This window comes from Eurytemora carolleeae, unplaced genomic scaffold (genome assembly GCF_000591075.1).
Source record: "Eurytemora carolleeae unplaced genomic scaffold, Eaff_2.0 scaffold148, whole genome shotgun sequence".
NCBI classification, from domain to species: domain Eukaryota; kingdom Metazoa; phylum Arthropoda; class Copepoda; order Calanoida; family Temoridae; genus Eurytemora; species Eurytemora carolleeae.
The window spans coordinates 286053-308779 of NW_019396061.1; the positions used below are offsets into that span (position 1 = coordinate 286053).

The window sequence follows — 22727 nt, forward strand, 5'->3', positions numbered from 1 at the left end:
CTTGAGTCTTGACCCAGGAATTGCCTGAATGCATGAACTGCCTCAATCTAGGTATGTTCTTGTTTATTTGTTTAGTCTACAATTACAATGCAGGACTTAACTTTCGGGCAGTGAAAGGGGAAATATTATGACTTAATAAATCATACTTCACAATTAAAACTTTACTCTCTTATTGTAGAACTTAATATCTTAGTATTAATCTTAATATTTCAGATCTCAAGAATATCTTAATAGGGTATACATCGGGGATTTTAATTAGTATTTTCAGAAATACATTTTTTTGAAAATATAATATCTCAACTTTAAAGTTTAACCTCGATATATATTTATTTCGAAATAAAAATATGAGAAAAAACCTACCTTTGATTGAATATTAAAAAATGTTACCTTAAGATTAACCCTAATAATGTACAATGATATGAATTAAATACATATTAAATTAACTTATCAAATTGCTTTATATACCTTCTAAAGCAAATTTAGCGTGCACAATGGCACCTTCCTGCTTTAATCTCATTATTTGAAGATTTACTTGTACAAAATATTTAAATAAAAGTAAAGGAATTCACGTGATAATAATTCAATTCTATTTCGTTTCAGTTTCAATAACAAAGTATATTATATAATATCATTATTATTACAAAATACAAATATCTATTGCAATTTATAAATTATTATAAAATCTTCTATTTACAGATAAATTTATAACAGAATTGCATGGAATTGCTTTATAAAACAGACACTGTTTAGATATGATCCTTTTCAGACTGATTTAGATACTTTTCTGAAACTACTTATCCTTTTTTGAGCTTATAGACTGAATCTAATACTAATAGGACTGATTTTAATCCATCCTGGAACTCAAACTATAGAATATAGTCCTCACTGGAGTAGATTCAAATCCGTCCTGGCACTAAGTCTAATTCAGCCGGACTGATAAATCCATCCCAGGACATATTTAAATCCCTCCGGAGAAAAAGTCTAATCCATCCAGATTTATGATTACCCGCCTTTGGACCAATTCTAATTCTTCCCAAGACTAAAATCCTATTTAAGACTGTTTTCAAGCCTTCCTATGACTATTGAACATTTTTAATCGTCCCAAAGACTGGTTCTCTCTGTAGAGGCGTGCATATCCTTGATCTCTGTTTTATATTTCTCCTCTACAGCGTGCCTTTTCATCTTCATGGTTGGTCCTAGTTCTCCTCCTGATACTGAGAAATCTACTGGAAGAAGAGTGAACTTTCTTATTCTAGCAGCCTGGCTAGGAGAGTCCTTGTTTATTCTGAAATAATGACATAAAATAGAAAAGCATATTTTTTCTCAAGAAGAATATAAATTTTCTTCAGGGTGGGTCAAAAAAAGCAGATATTAGCGTTTTAAGTCTCAATGTCGAATAATCGCAGAGTTAAACTTGATGGCAGAAAGTAATTTCCAAAGATGGCTCAAAAAAATCGATTCTTTAAATGTTACTAATTCATCAGAGTTTAAAATTGATGCATTGTTAGAAGCAGTTGAAAAAGGTACGGCTAGTCGAACTACTTGTCTAGTGAGGCTAACGGTGCACGATCTATACGTTAGTACAACTACTTTTCGCTTTTAGCTACTTATGAAATCTGATCTCTGGGTTTGAGAAGAATACTTACTGTTCCAGTACACTGAGAATGGCATCATACACTCCTGAATACTTCTCTTTATTCTTGGCAAGGTCGGATACAGAGCTAGGTTTACAACCATGCTTCAAACAGAACTCCCAAGCACAGGCTTCAAGCTGATCGGTCACCTAAACATAGATACGTCCTAGCTGAGCAATTTCAAGCTGTTCCATCTCCTAAACATAGATCAGTCCTAGCTGAGCAATTTCAAGCTGATCTATCTCCTAAACGTCATAGATCCGTCTTAACTTATCAATTTCAAGTTAATCCATCTCCTAAAATTGAGCCTTCCTTGCTTAACAATTTTAAGCTGATCCATCTCCTAAACATAGATCAGTCCTAGCTTGGCAATTTCAATCTGATCCATCTTCTATACATGGATCCTTTCTCTAAGCTTAGCAATTTCAAGCTGATCCATCTCTTAAACATTGATCAGTCCTAGCTAAGCAATTTCAAGCTGATTCATCTCTTAAACATATATCCGTCTTAGCATAACAATTTCAAGCTGATCCATCTCCTAAACATAGATCAGTCCTAGCTTGGCAATTTCAAGCTGATCCATCCCCTAAACATAGATCAGTCCTAGCTTAGCAATTTCAAACTGATTCATCCCCTAAACATAGATCAGTCCTAGCTTGGCAATTTCACGCTGATTCATCTCCTAAACATAGATACGTCCTAGCTTAGCAATTTCAAGTTGATTAATCTCCTTAACATAGATATGTCCTAACTAATTAAATGTATTTAAAAATATTGTATTGTACTGTACCTCAAGCGTGGCAGGGTCCAGCACTGCTTTGACAGTGATAAGACACGTCAGATGTGTTTGTTTATTCCCAACAACCATACAGTGACTCACAAGATCCGCGAGCATTCCCTTTATTTTCTTCTCCAGAGGATACGGAGCAATATTCTTCCCTCCGCTCGTGATGATAACGTCCTTGATCCGTCCTTTAATTGTGATGAATCCGTCCTCTATAGTGGCCATATCTCCGGTTAGGAGCCAGAAACCTCGGTCAAATGTTTCTCTGGTTCTGGTCGCGTCCCGGAGATATCCCATAAACACGTTCCGACCGGAGCAAGCCACCTCTCCTATTCCGTCCCGAGGATCCTTAAAAAACGTGTATTTACGCAAATGATCTTTTCCGTCCATCTTGTAAATTTTAAGTAATTTACAAATTGCTAAAACTAGATCCATAAGATAATGAAATAATATATCTATACATTTCAACAGATACTTTTCGGGTACATTTAATGAGTAACATAAGTAATACTAATTATTTACAGATAAGTTATTCTTATAATAGTTGAAATGTTGATGACAATATCCTATATATTTGTTTATTATTGTTTATACCTGGAGATGAAGTTTGGTTTGGCAACCTACTGCGCTCCGTCCCACGCTTCCAAGTTTATAATGTTCCACTACGTCCTGCTCTAGAGGCAGGAACTGGTTGGCAGTCTGGTTTGGGTTCTCAGTCATACCTTAACATATTCAGTATATATTCAGATACTATTTTCAAAAATTTTGTTTGTGCACTGGAATCTTTACTATTTTTTACAAAATACATGGCTTCAAAATTATGATTATTAAAAGTTCAGAGATGGAATTTAAAGAATTTGAGCCGCGGTTTAAATCCGCCAAAACCCGGTTTAAATTTAGCCCCGGCTTAAATCTTGAAACATTTGATACAATTTTAAGTGGAACCAACAATATTTGAGCCGCGGCTTAAATTTAAACCGCCGCTCAAATTCTTTAAATTCGGCCACTGGATTAATAAAAGAATTGAGTCATTCCCACAAAATCAAATTTTCTAATTTACTAATATTTATATTAGTTTACCATAGTTTGAATTATCTGAGGTCTACGAAATTGGGTTTGAAAAAATATAGAGATTAGTAAATCTGAGTTTGTGACAAAGACTTAATTCCGTTCCAATCTAGGAGTAGTGTCTTATTTACCATATATTTCAGATACAATTAATCCCAAACTTTTCATAAATTGGCTGGTTTCCGTTGAAAGAGGAGCAGCTCCGCTGTACAGTCCTTCTAGGCACCTGGAGCAAGGTTTGAACTACATAATTATCCTTTTTAGGGAGAACGTAAAAAGATATATTTCTAAATCCTTAAACCAGATAAAGCTAGTTTTAATAATTTACCTTTCCATTCCTAGTTTCTGATGAATCTTGCTGAGAACAAGTTTATGAGCAAGAGAGTATTTAAGTCCTAAACCTTTTCCACCGTTTAGGATTGAATCGTAGTGTTGAGTTGAAACATTCCGTGCCCAGGAAAGAAGTTTTGCGCGTCCTCCTCGTGCTTCTCCGAATGCTGCCTCTAGTTCGGATTGGACCTTTTCATACACCCGGGGAACAGATACAAACCTAGAGATTGGTTTGATTAGAACAAAATAATTTTTAAAATGTTGGTTTAAAACCATTCAAATAAAACTAGATATCAAGGTTTAGGTTTCCCTGTTAGAACGTGCTTGAATGAGAGAGTGAAGAAGGTATAGGTTTACCTCACAGGATGTGTTTGAATGAGGGACTAGAGAAGGTGTCAAGGATAGGGTTTCCTGGTAGGACGTGATTGAATGAGGGACTGGAGAAGGTATCAAGGTATAGATTGTCCTGGTAGGACGTGCTTGAATGAGGGACTGGAGAAGGTATCAAGAATAGGTTCACCTGGTAGACGTGGTTGAATGAGGGACTGGTTAAGGTATCAAGGATAGGTTCACCTGGTAGACGTGGTTGAATGAGGGACTGGAGAAGGTATNCCTGGTAGGACGTGCTTGAATGAGGGACTGGAGAAGGTATCCACGAAGTCTATCTCTTCTAACAAAGTGAAGTGTTCCTGCTATACTTGGTAACATCCAGATATCAGATACAACGGACACTAATTAGCCAAACACGTATCAGTCAAGCACTTTGAATTATCAAAAACACCCAGTCAACACTGATTTTAAATCTTTGATGCAATTAATTTGTGATTTCAGTGAGTTATTTAGCAGCAAAATTCAAGTATGGTTTAGATGCAGATGTATCATTTTAACTATTTAGCTTTAGATAATTTTCTATATAGGACAATTTCAAAAAACCATGACGTTGAGAAAGTACACTTTTTGCCTTTAATTCAGAAACTGAAAAAAGGCAGACCACATTTTTGAAATTGCACGACTGTCGATTAATATGCTTATGGTCTAACAGAATTACAATTTTAGGAATTTATGCCACAAAGATAAAAGCCTTTAACTTATTACCATGTTCATTAGATTTATGTTATGTTATTAATTTATAAATTTCAAACTAGTTAAAATTTGAGTGATATGCTTCCTATGTGAGAAAGAGGAAGGTAAGAGAGCATTGATTCTTCTCCAAACTTGAGCTTATACGTTTCCACCGCACTAGCAACTGTCCAGGTTATGTTATCCTGCAGTAGAAAAATAAATATCAAAGAATGATGTTTTTAAGAGCAAAGTTTCTCCGATCTTGATTGGTTTATTTTTATAGAAAAAAAAGGCTACAGCTTGGTTTCAGATTGACTGGATCTGAAAAATGCCGGTCAACAGTAGGACCAAGTCACCCGCCCACATGATTTGTATTTAAAAAAAAAAGATTGTCTACACAAAGAACGCACTTTTTGATCGATCGAACTGTAGATCCATCGGCTTTCAGAAAGGATTCTTCAGTGTATTATCATGGAAAATATATCTAGTTTAGCCTCAACCTGTGAGAGAAGCGCTCCCTTGGGCTTAGCCGTTGTTCCTGAGGTATAGCAGAGGATGGCCGGCTGGTTGATCGCCTGACCTTCCAGGCGAGATCTTAGCTCCAGGTCAGCAACTGATCACAGGAACAGTTTATTCTTAAAGGGATTGTTCATGGATTATTTGATTTACACATGTTAGGGCTTAAAATGATATACTAAACCATTCAAGAAAAAAATCGCCAATTTGATTGAACAGATTTTTGAAAATGAAATTTCAGTTCCGAATCAAGAGTTGATCGAATAAGGACGATTAATCGAATTAATCTCAATTAAAGCTATTATGAATGAATTAGTTCCCTGAGTTGCCAATATTTAGAAATTCCTCCCAGGAGAGAACCCCGTCCTCCTCAGGTATCTCACCGTACATTATTATAGCACGTAGGTCAGGTAGTTGATCCCTAAAACAAGACATTGATCAGGTAATTTGTAGGTCGTTATAGATAGGATATTTACAAATAACATCAACATAACGTAGTTTGAATTTTATAACAAACAAATAACCTGGCGTAACTATTGACTTCTTTATAACTAACCATAACATAACATACTTAGGATTTATAACTAAACCCTCATAACATGACCTAGGTCGGATGTATATAAACAACTTAAACATGACATTATTCGGATAATTATAATTAACCATAAAATGAAGTTGTTGGGATATATAACTAACTATAACAAAACGAAGATATAACATTTATAACTAGCAAATAACATAACATAGGTAGGATATTTTTAACTAGGAAATAACATAACGTAGGTCGGATATTTATAACTAGGAAATAACATAACATAGGTCGGGTATTTATAGCTAACAAATAGCATAACATAAGTAATTAAAAAATACTTAAAACTAAAAAATAATATAACGTGCAGGTCGGATATTCATAACTAACAAACGCATAACTTAGTTTGGATATTAAAACTATTTAACAAATAACATAATTCATAATTTATAACCAACAAAAACCATAACGTAGGTCGAATATCATATAACCAAAAAAAACCTATAAAGTAGGTCGAATATTCTTCACTAACCATAACATATGTAACTTAGGTTGGATATTTATGACTGTAACAAATAACAATTAACGTAAGTTGAATTTTTATAACTAACAATTACAGAACGTAGGTCGGATTTTTATAACTAACAATTACATAATGTAGGTAATATTTATAACTAACAAAACGCATACTAACAAAAACATTATCGTAGGTTGGATATTTATAGCCAGCAAAAACCATAACGTAGGAAGAATATCATATAACTGACCTATGTGGGAGAATCTTTTTAAGTTGAATTTCGTCCTCAACAACAACTATGTTTGCTTTACTAAACAAAAATGGATTATACAAGAAATAAGATTTGATAAAATATCATATTTTTGTAGCTTTCTCTTTGAAATCATTTATATTTTGTAGAATATGTACATAGAATATCTGAAGTTGATAAAGTGTAGTTTCTGTACCTGTGCTGATGTTGATAAAGTACAGTTTCTGTACCTGTGCTGATGTTGATAAAGTACAGTTGCTGTACCTGTGCTGAAGTGGATAAAGTACAGTTGCAGTGCATGTGCCGATGTTGATAAAGTACAGTTGCTGTACCTGTGCTGAAGTTGATAAAGTACAGTTTCTGTACCTGTGCTAAAGTAAATAAAGTACAGTGTCTGTGCCTGTGATGAAGTGCATAATGTACAGTTTCTATACCTGTGCTGAAGTTGATAGAGTACAGAAGTTGTTGTATTTGTAGTATAAACCCCAGAGTACAGTCCTCCTAAACGTACAAGGTTATAATAATCTAGAGTTTTCAGACTTTTTGTCCAAATAAGTCTCGAGTTTTACCCCAATAATCTGGCCTTCGACGACGACCTCTAGAAATATTAGTGATTCTATTTTATTTAAAAATTTACTAAATCTCTAATTTCTTGTATTTAGTTTTCAATACAATTTTCTGTATATTTCAGTTTTTCATTTTAGACCAGATTATTCTGAATACCTTTTTATGTTATAAAAATTGACAATTTAACGTTTGATTATCTTTCCTGCAAAAACTGCTCCGACCGCGGAGAAAACCCACTCTGGACTGTTGCTTCCTAAACAGAGAAATCAGATTAGATTTTTCACAAGTTTAAAATGATATCGACAAAACCTACACAGGATGAGACTGACAGTTTTTAACTCACTCCTATGTCTGAAGTTCAGACTTGATTTAGTTTTAAATTTGTTTTTAGGTCATTTATTAGGTTTTTTATCATGAATAATATTGAATGTAACCTTCAGATCATTCACTAAACATGACAACCTAATAAGCCAAATAACGTTCTCAGAACGTTAGATAACGTTCCTTTTAGGACTCATTAACTTTAATTAACGTCATTATTTTATGCTGCAGTAACGTAAAAACAAACCAACTTTAAGGTTGAATGAATTGAGTCTTTATCCTAACTCTGAGTTTCTAATCTCTAAATCTTTGCAACCCAATGCCTTAGATCTTAGTTATTTCAAACTATGAATTCTGTTTGGTCAAATGATCTAAGTTTTAAATATTAAAGGTATACACCAGCATGTTGATAAGATATAGGGATTAAAAGATTTGAGGATGTGGCAAAGACTCATATCCTTTCACGTTATTTTATTACGTTATTTAATATTACATTTAAAATTAAATAACATTGATTAAAGTTAATTAAAATTAATTAATATATATTTAATGTTATCCAACGTAAACATAAGGCATATTCAAATTCTAATACCAAAATGTTAAAAACTTGATGACTATAACTTTGCATGCACAAAATTCCATCATATCCATACAACTAATTCCACAAATTTCTTGAATCTATATTCATATCAATAAATTTTAATCCAACCCATGTCTTAATGGAAAGACAACTTAAAGATCTCTCATAACTATCTAATAACAAAAAGTATGAATCTTGAAACAATGATAAAAAAACACCCCAATGTGCTCGAAAATGTGCTCTTTCTATTTCATGCCTTTAAAAGTACACTTACTGTAATAGTTATCAAAGATCAAAGACGATTAATGCGTCTTTAATTGACATTTTTTAATGGGGCACCCCTAGCTTTTATAAATTCAACAATTGTTCCAATTTAAACTAGGCTTACAGGGCACTTCGCGCCCATTTTCTATTTCAATTGTGAAGATTTTCTTTTTGTACAGTGTACACATTGTAAAACAAAAACAAACAAAAATTTGTGGATTTTATAAAAAATATTGTGTGGAATTACAAATTTTGAAAATTCGATCATCCAGAAACCTTCGGTTCAGCCGTTTTGATGTTTATTGGGATACAAACAGAAAAACAAACTGACAAACAAACAGACAGACAAGAAAAGTATATACTGATGTAAATGGTAACCTATAATAGCTACAGTTCTATGAGGTTGAAGACCCAGCTCAATGAATGCTCGACTTACACACAAGATCTGTTTAAAGTACTCTTCATAAGTCCAGCTCCTGGATTAAAAATACAAATTTGGAAAGTTTGGAGACAAAATATTTAAAGAGACTGTTGACGTAACTTGCAATGACCCTCCAATTAAAAAGTTACATGTCGGATTCATATTGTGTAATAAAGATATCATGGATTCTCTCCCAGCCAGACTGTGGGGGCCTTCAATGAGAGCTTAGGCGCCCCTGGGCTTAACTAAGTCCTCCTTTTTCTTTACTATTTGCAAAAAAAAATATAAATTTTTTCCTCAACGGCCTCCTGAGGCGATGCTCGGTTTTACAACTGGTCTCACGGTTTTCAATCTGCAATTAAATTAGAAATATTTTTTTTTGACTTAATATGTTTTGAGAAATAAAATTCTTTCAATTCAATATGTTTTTGTAATAAATTTTTTCTGACTTGGTCTTCACAAGTTGTTGTCAAAACGGGGGCCTACACAGGGCCACCCCTCCAAAAAAAATATTTTTTGGAGGGGGACCTTGTGTTCCTTCCTCCCCATCCCCCAAAAATATTTTTTTTAGGGGGTGAGGGACCTTCTGTAGGCCTCAAACTTGACACCGACGTGTGAAAACTCAGTCAGGACGCCCTCTTGAAGCGTTTCTATGGCACCGTGAGGGCATACCTATAAAGCCAATTCAAGGCCTGGGGGGAGGGGAGTGGGGTGGGAAATAGCTATAAAAACGGCTACCAGCATCTGTTGACGCCTAGAAATAGATAGACAGATAGATAGCAACATATGGACCCCCGGACAGATGAGAACCCATTAGAAATATGATATGGCCGATATTGATGTAGGACAGTGACTTCACTCCCGCTTCCTGGTCTATTGAAGGCTTCATAAATAGATATGTTGCCCCGACTTCAGCGGCACCGTAACCCCCCGACTTGAACCCAAATCAAGGCCTCCTTACCCCCTGCCTTGAGGTCTGACTGGGCTATGTATTACTTTCAATTTTCTTCCTTTTCCCTGCTGTGTGTAAACAAAAAAAGAATATCTCCTTTATTATTTTAGTAAAGAGGTTAAGGTATACAAGCTACACTGTTGTAAATGTAAACAATGGAGGGTCCCTTGAAATTACGTAGACAGTCTCTTTAACATTGAAAAATATATTTGAAATTACGTAGACAGTCTCTTTAACATTGAAAAATATATTTGAAATTAAGTAGACAGTCTCTTTAACATTGAAAAATATATTTGAAATTACGTAGACAGTCTCTTTAACATTGAAAAATATATTTGAAAGGCCAATTTAGAAAACTCAGATACAATGTCAGTACTCAGTATACATTCGATCAGAGAGTCATATCATAACAAAGCATTTATAGTTTATATACTAAGAATTCTATGTTAAACCAATTGAGTAATAACGTGTTTGTGTACGTAAAAGATAATTATGTACAAGTTGTTTATGTTTATGTGCGTCCAATGGGTCTAAAAAATAAACAAAGGAATTGACTCTTTGCAACAAACTCTGATTTTCTAATCCCTATATCTTTGGATTCCAATGTCGCAAACCTTTGAAATTTCAAACTATGACTTTTGTTAGATCAAAAATTATAAGTTTGAAATATCAAAGGTTTACGACATTGGGTTCCAAAGATATTGGGATTAGAAAATCAGAGTTAAAAGCAAAGAGTCAATTCCTTTTTCATTGAAACCAAACCTGACTCTGAATACTGGCATAGCTAGTAAAGTAAAATTTTAATGGTGGTAAAAGGAATAAAATTATTATATGATAAATACAAAATCAACACATTATTACTGGGATTTTCTATTAAACTTAGAACTTAATTTCTCATTAAATCAAGCTGACCTTGTTGGATCAACAATAGCTGTTGCTCCAGGGACGGTTTCAACTGTTTTCAGGATGGAAGAATAACAGGATATAGGTTCACGACTTCCTAATCCTTCCCCCATTCTAGATTTAAGATTATTATTTGTTATTATCAAATTTTCAAAATTTTCAAAAATCGAATTTTGTTAGGGGCAAATTTTTGAAAATTCGATCATCCATTAATCTTCACGTGAGGTCCCACAAAAAATTTGGACCCGATCGGTTCAGCCGTTATGACGTTTATTGGGTACAAACAGACAAGCAAAGTATATATATTATATATAGTTGACTTTTCTGTTTAGCCTTAATCTGAAGATATTTTTTTGTTTAGGAAATCCGTTTTTTGTATCTCCTTACTTATTTATTTACCCTCCTCTTTTAACATTGATCCTTGCCCTGTATCTATCCGATCCTCTTCCCCATTCCCTCCCTCACTCCCTCCCACCCACCTCAGCTGAACAACTCCATCTAGATTAACAGTAACAGGGCTGATGGCAGGAAGGATTCGATCAGGGCCTAGTTTTAAATTAATCCTGGGTTTAAAACCTAGTTCCGTACTAAACCATCGCTGCTGGTGGAGTTCATTGAGTCCATGGAATCCGGAGACAAGTTTCAACCTGCTCTGGTAGTTTAAAGATAGAACCTGAACATAAACCAGTTTCTTTCACAAACTGTAAAATATCCAAGTGTACACATTGCACTTATTGGACAACCGTTAAGCATAGAAAATGCATTAACAAATGTATTCACAAACTGTAAAATATCCAAGTGTACACATTGCACTTATTGGACGACCGTTAAGCATAGAAAATGTATTAAATCTCGTCTTAAACTTTATAAAGCAAATAATGAATGCTGCGTATATCTAAGACGATCGCAAAACATTACGATGTTTTCATGATATTGGGACTATGATTTTATCAAAGTGAGTACAATTTAAACAACGTCAAAAACATTTAAAAAATTTCTCCAAAAATATTTGAAATTTATTAACACGGCCTAATTACTTATTTACATAAAAAAGCATTTACCTTTGAAATCACAGCCATTTTAGCATATTTTGATTGTTAGCTTTTGTACTTCATTTTAGAATCACTTTTCTATAAAATAAATAATTACACATATTTATATTATATTCAATTAATGTTGTTATTTTCATACACTAAAAACTATTGTAGCAGGAAAATGATTTTGTTGATCTTTCCTGCGATCAAGAGAGATTCCCCCCCCCCTTTTTCCATCCCTTTTACAGACCTAATGGATTTATTTGTGTTTATATGTGAATTCTACAAATAACCCAAGCCACGCCGAATGTTCCATTATTCCAGAGGCCCGGGCGCTGGTGGAGATGGCCGGCCAGCTCCCGGGTAGCTAGGGTTTAATCTAGGCTAGGGTGGAGTGAAAATAAGCAGTGGAGCATCAACTCCCTGGATAATAGGTTGCCCTAGAGATTCTCCTCATCCTGGATTATCTATTCATGCATTATTGATCTCGTATAGTATTTTCCTATTTTTATTCGTGTTTGTATAAATAATAATAAATTGTAAAACCGTCTCGCTGAATATTGATAATATGAGTTGTTGACTTGAATTTTTAGCATATATTAGACTATTAATATATCAGGGGCATACAAGAGCCTTTGTGTATGGGGGGGGGGCAGTGTTTACGCGCGTCAGCGCGCACAAAAAAAGTTTGGTGCCCCCCCCTCTTTTTTACAAAATTATTTATACCTTTTTAACTTACTATGCATATGTTAAGGTTAACTATTCGATCATATTATGTTAATTTAAATTATTTATGTAATTTTCTTAAGTGGACTCATCAAACACTCCCTCTTAATACTGTGGTGTAAGCTTCAAGGAGTGAAAAATAGGGATGGAAACTTTTCTTTAAAAAGATATCTATATTTTCATAGGATTTATTACATAAATAATGAAATAAGACAGTCTCTTTAACATTGAAAAATATATTTGAAATTACGTAGACAGTCTCTTTAACATTGAAAAATATATTTGAAAGGCCGTTATAATAATCTAGAGTTTTCAGACTTTTTGTCCAAATAAGTCTCGAGTTTTACCCCAATAATCTGGCCTTCGACGACGACCTCTAGAAATATTAATGCTCCCCTTCTCGTGCGCCCATGTAATATATACTAACTATGTATATTATATGTATATTTTGTTTATAATAAAAAAGATGAAAATGTACGAGTAACGAATAGTATATGAAAATATTGCAAGTTCTTTGGAGAAGGTTTTAAAACTGAGAACTCAGCTGTTCGTTGCTAAGCCGCATCTATGCACTCAGAATCAGCTGTTTAGGCCTTAAAGTTAGGCAGCTATAGGTAGTTCAGGTCATTTACAGGGGTGGTGGGTATAATAGAAATATGATGCATGCAGAAAATAGGGGGGAATGACCACATACAATTATTTTAACATGAGACAAAATTGTTACTATCTCCATCATATTTATATCTTTCCCTCCCTCTTTCTATCTTTCTTCTCCCTCTCTTTCTGTCTTCCTCCCCTCTCTTTTTTATCATTCATCTCCCTTTCTTTCTATCTTTCCTCTCCCTTTATATATTTCCTCTTCCCGTCGTTCTATCTTTCAGCTCTTCCCGTCGTTCTATCATTTCCTCTTCCCGTCATTCTATCTTTCCTACCCTTCTCTTTCCTCTCCCTCTCTTTTATCTTTCCTCTCCCTCTCTTTCTAGCTTTCCCTTCCCTCTATTTCTGTCTTTACTCTCCCACGCTTTCTATCGTTCCTCCCTCCCTCTCTCTTTCTATCTTTCTTTCTTTCTTTCTCTCTTTCTTTCTTTCTTTCTTTCTTTCTTTCTTTCTTTCTTTCTTTCTTTCTTTCTTTCTTTCTTTCTTTCTTTCTCTCTTTCTTTCTTTCTTTCTTTCTTTCTTTCTTTCTGTCTTTCTTTCTTTCTTTCTTCCCTTCAACTTATAAAATACTTTATTCTTTGAACGACTTTCACATCGCTTTTTTCTTTCCTCCTCAGCCTCATAGATACTCCTTGGTGCATCAACACTCCGCGCCTTTTTGGAATTCAGGGGGCTAGCTCCATCGACCTACTCCACCCACTTTAGGAACACAGGGGACTAGCTTCAATGTGACCCCCCCCCTCAGTTAAGACATATTTACAAACATACAGAGTGTCCCACATCATATGTATTAGACCGAGAACGGGTCTAAATTACGATTTTCGGGACTAATTAGAAATTTTAATTAGAATGAATCATTTTGAAAAGTAACATAAGGCTTATATAAGAATTTTCTTGCGGAAAATGATAAGTTTTTCGAGTATTAAGGGTTTATTTTGGTGTTAAAGATTGGAGATAATCTAATATGATATGGGACGCTCTGTATTACTAATTAGAAAGACGACATTTTGAATTTTGAATTTGCCGCGTTCTCTCAAACTTGAGATTGAGAGTAGTAGAGTACCAATTCTGCCATTTTGGCATTACGCTGTTGGCTGCATAAACCGGTTAAAAAAAAGTGCTTGACTCACGATATAAATTATAGGATCTTGTTGCATGATTAAAGCAACCGGAAAGTTAAAATTGGAACGTTTTCACTAAAAANACAGTTTTAAAATAGATTCAAAATTAAAACATTCAGTTTTCGTCTTTGTCGGTTAAGCGAATCTCTTAAAACCTTTACATGGGTGATTTGGGCCAGGTTGAGACAAATTCTGAATTGAGCCCAATGGCATAGGCGGGCTAAGGGGCCGAGCTGTGGGTCCATCCTATTGTGAGTACCTTTTTTGAAGTGATGTTATTCAGGGTGGGGGGGGGGTCTATATTCCAGACAATTTCGCTTAACAAATCGGTATACTAATAAAGTATTTATGCTAATTTGCATTGTTCTATTATAATTTGGAATTTATAGTTTCAGACTAGAGATGGAGTGCGAGCATTTGACAAACATATGTGGCAAAGGCTCTGACTTCTCCTTTCCAGATTTCTCCGGGTCAGAAGACGAACTCTGCTGTTCAGTATGTAAGGCTAGTGATAGTATCTGGGTGTGCGTGAGCTGTGGCGTGCTTAGCTGCGGCCGCTACGTGAACGCGCACGCGCTGAAACACAAGGAGAAGACAAAGACTCATTCTGTGTGCATTGAAACCAAAGAGCTGACCGTGTTCTGCTACGACTGTGATGAATTTGTAATAAATGATACACCAGACAGACTTATCGAGACATTACGCGGTCTCATACTAAGACGTAGTTTAAATAAAGAACCAGATTCGGCTCCAAGCCGATCGCTCCGCCCCCGGAGAAAAAGAACTGTTTCGTGCTCTGTCGCAGGTGGAGCTGCTCTTAAAAAGCAGAAGGCGCCTAAAAAAGTGCAACAGTCTAAAATTCCCAAGAAACGGTTGGGATTAAAAAATTTGGGAAATACATGTTTTATGAACTCAGTGCTCCAAAGCCTGGGAAATATTGAAGAATTTTGTAATATTTTAACCGGCCTACCTTCCTTAGAACATCAGTTAAACACGAGTAAAGGAGCTAAAACAGCGATAAATCGTCTCTCCGCCGACGGTATAATTGTTACTGAAGAGTTAAAGAAAGTATTGAGAGCGTTAAAGGAAGGCGAGGATAAATCCGCAATATCTCCAGAATCATTGTTCCACGCGATCTGGAAAGTTGTTCCAAGGTTCCGCGGATACCAACAGCAAGACGCTCATGAGTTCCTGAGATATATGTTGGACCGATTACACACTGAACTACTTCTCCTCCTACCCAGCAGGTTCAGGAATGACCGAATTGACGAGGTGCTCCGCGGCGCTTCCTTAGCCAAGTCTCAGTCTGTGGTGACGTCAGTGTTTGGTGGAACCCTGCAGAGCGAGGTGACCTGCCTCAGCTGCAGAACAACCAGTAAGAAGCAGGATCCGTTCCTAGATCTATCTGTGGATATACCACAGCAGTTTACAGGAACCAATCAATCAAGAAATCTTTAATTTATTTGCATTGTTTCATTTTTTTTCCAAACAGTACAATTACTATTTTTTTTATTAGGGATAGTTATAAAAAATATTTTAAATAATCACAAAAATGTTTTTTTTTCTCATCTTTCCTATGGTTTGAATCCCGAAGTATAATGATTGATTTGTATTGTCAGGACCTGTTCGAAAGCCTAAAGAAAAGGACGGAAATCGAACATGTCACATATATGATTGTTTACAGAAATTTGTCGAAACAGAAGAACTGGCGGATACAGAACGATTCTTCTGCAACGTCTGCAAGTCGAAGCAACCGTCGACTAAAAAGTTCTGGATTCGACGTTTGCCAAATGTCCTCTGTCTGCACGTGAAACGATTTCGATGGACGACCTACGCCCGGACCAAGCTGGATAATCATATTGAGTTTCCTCTGAACGGTTTAGATATGTCCGGATATCTTCTCAATAATTTGTCCGGGACCAGGTACTCTAACGCAGGAACAAGTTTGTATGATCTCGCAGCTGTGATTGTTCATCACGGAAATGGAATAGGATCAGGGCATTATACTGCCTTCGCTACAAATAACAAGGTATTTTAATGGTTTCAGAACTCATTCTAATCCCCCCCCATGAAAATTAAATTAATGAAAATTAAATTTTTTTCCTTAAAAATTATTAATTTTACCTGGTGTACAAATAAGATCTCAAATAATCAGGGAGGGGGAATGATTTTTAACTATGTAATTAAAGGATTTGTTTGGTATGAACTTTATTCTCCGAAAATAGATCCATTTTATGCAAATTATCAGAATGTAGTAAAAGGTGTGTTTTAGTCCCAATTTAGATTATTGCTTATAATTTTTGAATATTTCCCCTGTTAGAAACATTTCATCCGTTTATCATTTTTAAAATTAAATCAAATTGACGATGAAAATTAATTGTCAACTCGCTTAATTTTTGCCCCGGTCCCTTGTCCACCTTATTAAATGTAAATCCATGATTACTCAGAATTATGATAATTATTTTTAGGCCTGGTTCCACTTTAACGACTGTACGGTACGCGAGGCAGACTTCCAAACTGTTGGATCTAGTAAAGCATATATTCTCTTCTATGTACAGAGAGAACTAGATCTCGGCAAAGTTTAATCAGCTTTTTTGGAATTAAAAATTCATAGCGATGTCAAGGTTTTAAGCCATTTTCGACTCACTTACCCGCTCCTAATTATTCAAGGAAAATTTTTTGACCATTAATTCAACCTCTTCCAGTTATTAAAGAAGAACTTTTAAAGGTAAAGGAGAAAAAATTGAGGACAAGGAAACTTAATCTTGCCCTTTCAGAGATAATAACTCCACAAACAGGCAGAAGAAAACTCGGCCAATCCCTGGTTTAGAAGAGAACTCAACCTTTCCTTGGTTCAGGAGAAGAAAATTTATCATAGCAATAGAGTATAATCTATGGTTAAGAAGTAGAGAATAATTTTGATTGAGCAGTAACTTAAGTAAAAAATTCGTGAATTTCGAATCTAAAAATATTCAGCAGCTTATACATGATAATCTAGGTCCTAAACATAACCCGGATATTCAGAATCAATAAAAATCCAAACTTTGGTCCAACTAGTTAAAACTAGAGACGAAAAAGATGGATATAAAGTATTGTTATGGTTAACTGTTTGTATTTCAGATAAGGATGGGGGGAGCCCAGGAGTATACTAGCTCCTGGATGGAAGATGAAGGTTCTAGTATTGACGGAAAGGTAGAATTTATAGTTATGCTAAAGAGCTAGAGGATGAAGATACGTCCCTAGACGGAGTAATATAAATTGTTTATATATCAGTGTACGCCCTACGCATGGAACTGAATTCTATACTGACAGTTTGATATATAAATCCATTTATGTATCTCGTAGAATAATCATTAGTCTACCTCAATATTACTTACAGGGTGTCCCAATAAACATGGGAATTCAGTGACGAATTCGATATAGTTTTTTTAGCCAATTCTTTGATTTAGTATAGTGATACCTACTGAGAAAGCTGTAATCTGTAAGAATTTCGTCTGCTATGTTCACATTTTGTTTGTTTATGTTTTGACTGCATACGGTTGTACTTAGTAAAACAAGAAAATTGCAGTATACAAACAGAGTAAACTTGTCCGTCTACACTGTTCAACCTTCGGAGACGTTATAGACACATCTTTACAGTCTTTTACCCTTTTCATAAAATAAACTCTAGTAAACATAATAATATGGCTTTTGAAATTAGGTATCACAATGCTAATTCATTACAAAAACGATATCCAATTCGTCACTGAATTCCCATGTTTTTTGGGACACCCTGTAGAACTCTAAAAAGCTATCCTGTTAGTTCTTTACTTTACACATTTGAAAAAACTCCTATATATCAAATCATAGTACTAATACTAACTAAACTTTCAAACTTTTATTGAGCAAAATACTAACTAAACAATAGCAATTTTTGAAGATAACAGACAAACACCATACTGCAGTCCGTATATACCACACAAAGGTACATTGTAGCAGTACTTTATTCTGACATTTGCTATATCGGATTGCTCTCATCCACTTTACATTTTGTTTCTGAATTAGCGTACATTACCACCCCTGGCCTATATACATCTCAATATATTTTGGGTTCTATGGAAAAATGGACGTTTCCATCATTGTTTCTATTCCAAAAATTGTTCAGGTTCCATTACCTAAGTCCCAACAATAGGGTGTATGTTACAATATATGTGTTATATAAAGAAGTAAATGCTTTTGTTCTAAAAGATGGGTTTAAGTTTAAATAAGATTTCCAATACTTTTTTGATAATACCTTGGGCATACTTTATCCATCTACGGAATTTATTATTAACTCCATGCATCCTTCCCTGAAAATATAAGAATTATCTCCTGTCCTAATAGATGTATAAGTTCAGTTCTAGAATAAAAAGAAATAACTAATTTCTGATCAGGAGAAGAGTCTGGACGAGGGAAGTGTTGACTATGAGGAGAAGATCTCTGCTCAGGAGATCGTGGGGAAATCTTCTACAGATCCTTATCATTGGGAGGAGGAATCAAGCAATAGTCAGGTATCTCGTTGAAAGTACACTATTAAAACTATATTAACTACTGGTGACTCACAATTTATAGAGTGAAATACCTGATTCACAATGGTCACATTAAAACTTGCGAAACTGTTTTCATTGTTTTCTTATTTAGAAATAGATGATTTGCAATTGTGATTTCTCTGTAAAATTAACTTAGAGATAATTGATGGAATTTAACACTTCTTTAGATATACATAAGAATCTGGCATGCCACTATAAATGGTGAGTCACTAGAAGTTACGTACACAGTTCCCTTTAACAGTGTACTTTCAGAAGATAAATATGTAAATAACTTAAGTAGGTAAACATTACGTCAATGTTANTCCCAACCTCATTCGATATAAGTCCTAAGAAGAATGCAACACCGAAGGTTGTTCGATGCAAAACTTGCCGCAAAGTTTTCTCAAGAATGGCATCTCTCAAGATTCATCGAAGATCCCACGCAGCGTTTACTCCGGGACCCTATACACCTAAGGATTTTGCCAAGAGGTTTAGTACTGAGAAGGTTTCTCGTGAACCCTATCGTCCCGCGGCTCATCTTAAACTACTGGAGGGTGTGAGTCCACATCCTAGAGAGTATCCAGGATATTTTGAGAACCCTGGCCCCCTTCCGTTCATTAAACCTGGGACATCATTACAGCTCAACAACGATATTTTCACTGTAGGAGATATGATCGGAGAGGGTGGGTTCGCCAAGGTAAGAAATATGTATTTACAATCCATTCCATTTTCATGCGGAACCGGAACCGTTCTGTGTCCGTCTAGTAAATAAATTATGATTTTTAGCTTTCTTTTCTTCAGCGAACGTTTTGAAATATTTTCTTATTTTTACCCCGCCAACTTTGATACTTAAACTTTAACAACCAAAAAGAGTTCAGAAAGTTTAACATATATTTCTTAAGAATTTAAAGCCGGTGTTCTTATGTGGAAAAACTAATTAACAAAAAACGTCATTTTGCAATGAGGGAAAAAATTTAGTTTGTCCCATTGTCCAGGTGTACTCTGCCTGTTGGGTGAACGGACCTGCCGAGGAGAGAAATACCGTGCTCAAGGTTCAAATGCCAGCCAACGATTGGGAATGGTATATTCTAGGACAGGTAGATCAACGGTTCGATCAGCTCCAGCATCCATTAAAGGAGGAGGAGACATCCTGGAAGAGAGGATTCATGACTGCTCCGCGTTGTTATACCTATCGGGACGGAGCTGTTATTATCTCCCAGCTTCAGAAGATGGGAACCCTGCTTGATCTTGTCAATCTCACCAAGAACGCAGATAAGAGTATTATAGAACCCATAGCAATATATTTAACTGCTGAGCTCCTTGGTTTAATGGAGTTGCTGCACAGCGTCAACATTGTGCACGCGGATTTAAAACCAGATAATTTTCTGATGCGTCACACTCCATCAACATCAACCTCACCCTCTCTTCAGTTAATCGACTTTGGGAAAGCCATAGACCTGAAGCTTGAGGCTGTTGAGGAGGTTAAAGCTAAGCAAAACATTGTAGATAGGTTTGAAACCCCTGCTGGAGATGATGCTGGGCAGAAGATGGACGTGGAGAAAAATGAACCCGAGTCGGAGAAATCTGAACCCAAGACGGATAAAATTGAATCTGAGTCGGAGAAACCGGAACCTAAATCGAAAAAATCTGAACCATTGTCTGGTCTAACGAAGAAGACTGAGAACGGAGTAAAAAATGAGCAGGACGAGACGGGACGAACTGGAAAATATCATCTAGATTATTTTGGAATTGCAGGTGGGTTCAATATTTTTTATTATTATATTTTTTCTTTCAAACTTTTCACCCCATAGTTTTTCTTATTTTATCGTTCTACTAGTAAAGATTTATCAACGATCAACATTCTTTGTTGCAAAAGACGGCTTACTATGTTGGTTTTGTGTACACTGAAGTAAATTCTGGCGTAAATAATTTTATAGAAAATCAAATACAAAAATAACTATTTATAGCAGTTATTTTGGTTCGCAGTGTATAAAGTTTTTAACAGAAACTTTCTCTGTATCGAGAAGGTTCAAGCCTATTTAGATTCAATTTTGTCCCGAGCTTTAGCGAGGGACAAAATATAATTTAAAAAGGTGAGAACTTTCGAAATACAGAGAAAATTTAGTGTTTTAGATAATTCTATGAAACGTTTTTGTGCTCGTCTTATTTCAATGGCTGTTTCTAGATCAAATAAGCCTTGAAACAAAGCAGAAGTCAAAATAAAAAGTTTATTTCAATTTTACTTTCATTTCAATTGAGAAAAATATTTTGGAAATATCCTTATTTTTTTTCGGAGGAAATCCGGGAACCAATCATAACTTTGTAACACACGTGCTATAATGTACAGCTAATTAAACATTATTGCACGATGATTACTTTTATAGCACGTTCAATATGAAATTCACGATGAAGTGAGTAATAAAGACAATACAGTTTCTTAAATATAACTTGTACACTATACCTCAAGAATTGAGAAGGATATTTAAAATATCGAAATATATTTTCTCTGAGAACCATCAAATTTTTTTGAAGCAGTTAAAAAACTCTCCACAAAGGAATATTTACAATTTTAAATTGTACATAAAATTTGCTTCACCCCAAAGGGAAAGTATTAAAATGTAGGAATGCAAAACTTTATTTATCAAGCAAACCTTTTTCCAAATCAGCTTCCAAAGCTCAATCGAGAATCTTTCAAATTTGATTATGTAGCTCCCTTATGTCGAATTTGTTTGAGATCACAAAATACTTATTTCTGACAATTGATATTGATTTAGGTGCTGCGTACTGTCTATTGTTTGGGAAGTATATAGAGGTTGGAACGGTGAAAAACCGATGGGTCGTCAAAGGATCCTTCAAGCGCTGGTGGCAGGTGAAGCTCTGGGAGCAGTTCTTCGACGACATGCTAAACCCCAAGGGGGAGGAGAAGGAGTGCCTGCCCTCTTTATTAGAGTGGAGGAAGAAGTTTCTTCTTCTCTTTGAGATTGAGGATCTACGAGAAGGACTTGTTAAAGCTAGAGAAGTGATAGAAATAAAACTACTTGAGAAATGGAGGCGTTTGTTGTGAAAACTGCTGATTATTGATGCAATATTCATCGTTCATTTATTTAATACTTGAATTTTAGTATGTGAAAATATTTTCGTCTAAATTTATATTATTTATGAAACTGTGATGGGTTGAAGAGTATTATTATATATTCTTTTAGTTGGTATTCTTACTTGTTGCCTGATGATAGTTCAATTAGTGATCAAATTATTAAATTATTTCGGCACTTTTCATGAAATATTTATTGTTCAAACTACTTTAAGTCTGATAGTTTATTGAACTCTATGCATGCTTTGTGAATCTTTTCCTTTTATGTGTAAATTAAACATATTTTATCTTAAATATAACTATAAATACTGAATTTATGATTGACTATTTGTGAATGTTCAAATTGATGATTTATTTTGTTGAATTAGTGAGGTATTGAGAAATCCGTGCTGGCTATCTCATGATGAAAGTTATATAAACGTTCATAACAATTTTCCTTTTAATTAGCGGATCATTTGGATATTTATGATGTGGTAGAAGCTAATTAGTGAAACATGTAATCTATAGTGATTATTTATTTATTCAATCGTATTTTCTTTACCTATTTCGGGATCTTCTTAATGCTAAACCTCATATAATTAAAACCGGTGTACTTGTGGAGATATTCTGATATCCTAAAGAAATCTGGTAGATCTGGTAGCTATACAATATATAATATGATATTGAACCTGAAATGAATTGATGAGACCTCTGATTTAAGTATCGTTGATCTCGATATCTAATGTGGGCACTTAAATTTGAGTATCAATGCTTGATTCCTCAATTAAAGTTATTCCTTCATGGTATGACAATCAGAGGTTATCGAAGATGAATTTAACTATTCTTTAGATCTTTATAACATGGAGATCAATGC

General features: G+C 34.9%; 3 protein-coding genes across 3 annotated transcripts; 2 read left to right on the top strand and 1 right to left on the bottom strand.

Annotated features, from left to right (window-relative positions):
• Nucleotides 1-614: 614 nt before the first annotated feature.
• LOC111708711 (long-chain-fatty-acid--CoA ligase ACSBG2) lies at nt 615-11864 on the bottom strand. Its single transcript, XM_023482174.1, has 17 exons — nt 11760-11864; nt 11178-11371; nt 10708-10812; nt 8801-8898; nt 7460-7510; nt 7125-7191; nt 6691-6750; nt 5715-5815; nt 5379-5491; nt 4985-5081; nt 4432-4547; nt 3815-4038; nt 3618-3712; nt 3013-3140; nt 2425-2766; nt 1647-1783; nt 615-1285 (listed from the first exon to the last, which is right to left on the bottom strand). Exons 1-17 carry the CDS (start codon nt 11775-11777, stop codon nt 1093-1095), a joined length of 2139 nt encoding a protein of 712 aa, XP_023337942.1. The 5' UTR covers nt 11778-11864; the 3' UTR covers nt 615-1092.
• A 2735-nt stretch (nt 11865-14599) lies between these two features.
• On the top strand, nt 14600-17357 carry LOC111708720 (ubiquitin carboxyl-terminal hydrolase 3). Its single transcript, XM_023482183.1, has 3 exons — nt 14600-15668; nt 15856-16265; nt 16705-17357. Exons 1-3 carry the CDS (start codon nt 14639-14641, stop codon nt 16819-16821), a joined length of 1557 nt encoding a protein of 518 aa, XP_023337951.1. The 5' UTR covers nt 14600-14638; the 3' UTR covers nt 16822-17357.
• A 1755-nt stretch (nt 17358-19112) lies between these two features.
• Nucleotides 19113-22056, top strand: LOC111708732 (mitotic checkpoint serine/threonine-protein kinase BUB1). The gene is made up of 3 exons (XM_023482193.1): nt 19113-19480; nt 19779-20538; nt 21558-22056. The coding sequence occupies exons 1-3, from the start codon at nt 19193-19195 to the stop codon at nt 21845-21847; spliced, it is 1338 nt and encodes a 445-aa protein (XP_023337961.1). The 5' UTR covers nt 19113-19192; the 3' UTR covers nt 21848-22056.
• Nucleotides 22057-22727: the final 671 nt, after the last annotated feature.

What these genes read in the sequence shown, in the direction of transcription:
- LOC111708711 (XM_023482174.1), bottom strand. An exon ending in AGGGAGCGCTTCTCTCACAG is followed by an intron (nt 5,082 to 5,378) that starts GTTGAGGCTAAA and finishes TTTCTACTGCAG; the next exon opens with GATAACATAACCTGGACAGT. An exon ending in TGGACCCTGCCACGCTTGAG is followed by an intron (nt 1,784 to 2,424) that starts GTACAGTACAAT and finishes ATCTATGTTTAG; the next exon opens with GTGACCGATCAGCTTGAAGC.
- LOC111708720 (XM_023482183.1), top strand. Translation starts at nt 14,639, where the DNA reads ATGGAGTGCGAGCATTTGACAAACATATGTGGCAAAGGCTCTGACTTC. An exon ending in TATACCACAGCAGTTTACAG is followed by an intron (nt 15,669 to 15,855) that starts GAACCAATCAAT and finishes TTGTATTGTCAG; the next exon opens with GACCTGTTCGAAAGCCTAAA. An exon ending in CCTTCGCTACAAATAACAAG is followed by an intron (nt 16,266 to 16,704) that starts GTATTTTAATGG and finishes AATTATTTTTAG; the next exon opens with GCCTGGTTCCACTTTAACGA.
- LOC111708732 (XM_023482193.1), top strand. Translation starts at nt 19,193, where the DNA reads ATGGCATCTCTCAAGATTCATCGAAGATCCCACGCAGCGTTTACTCCG. An exon ending in GAGAGGGTGGGTTCGCCAAG is followed by an intron (nt 19,481 to 19,778) that starts GTAAGAAATATG and finishes CCCATTGTCCAG; the next exon opens with GTGTACTCTGCCTGTTGGGT. An exon ending in AGATTATTTTGGAATTGCAG is followed by an intron (nt 20,539 to 21,557) that starts GTGGGTTCAATA and finishes ATATTGATTTAG; the next exon opens with GTGCTGCGTACTGTCTATTG.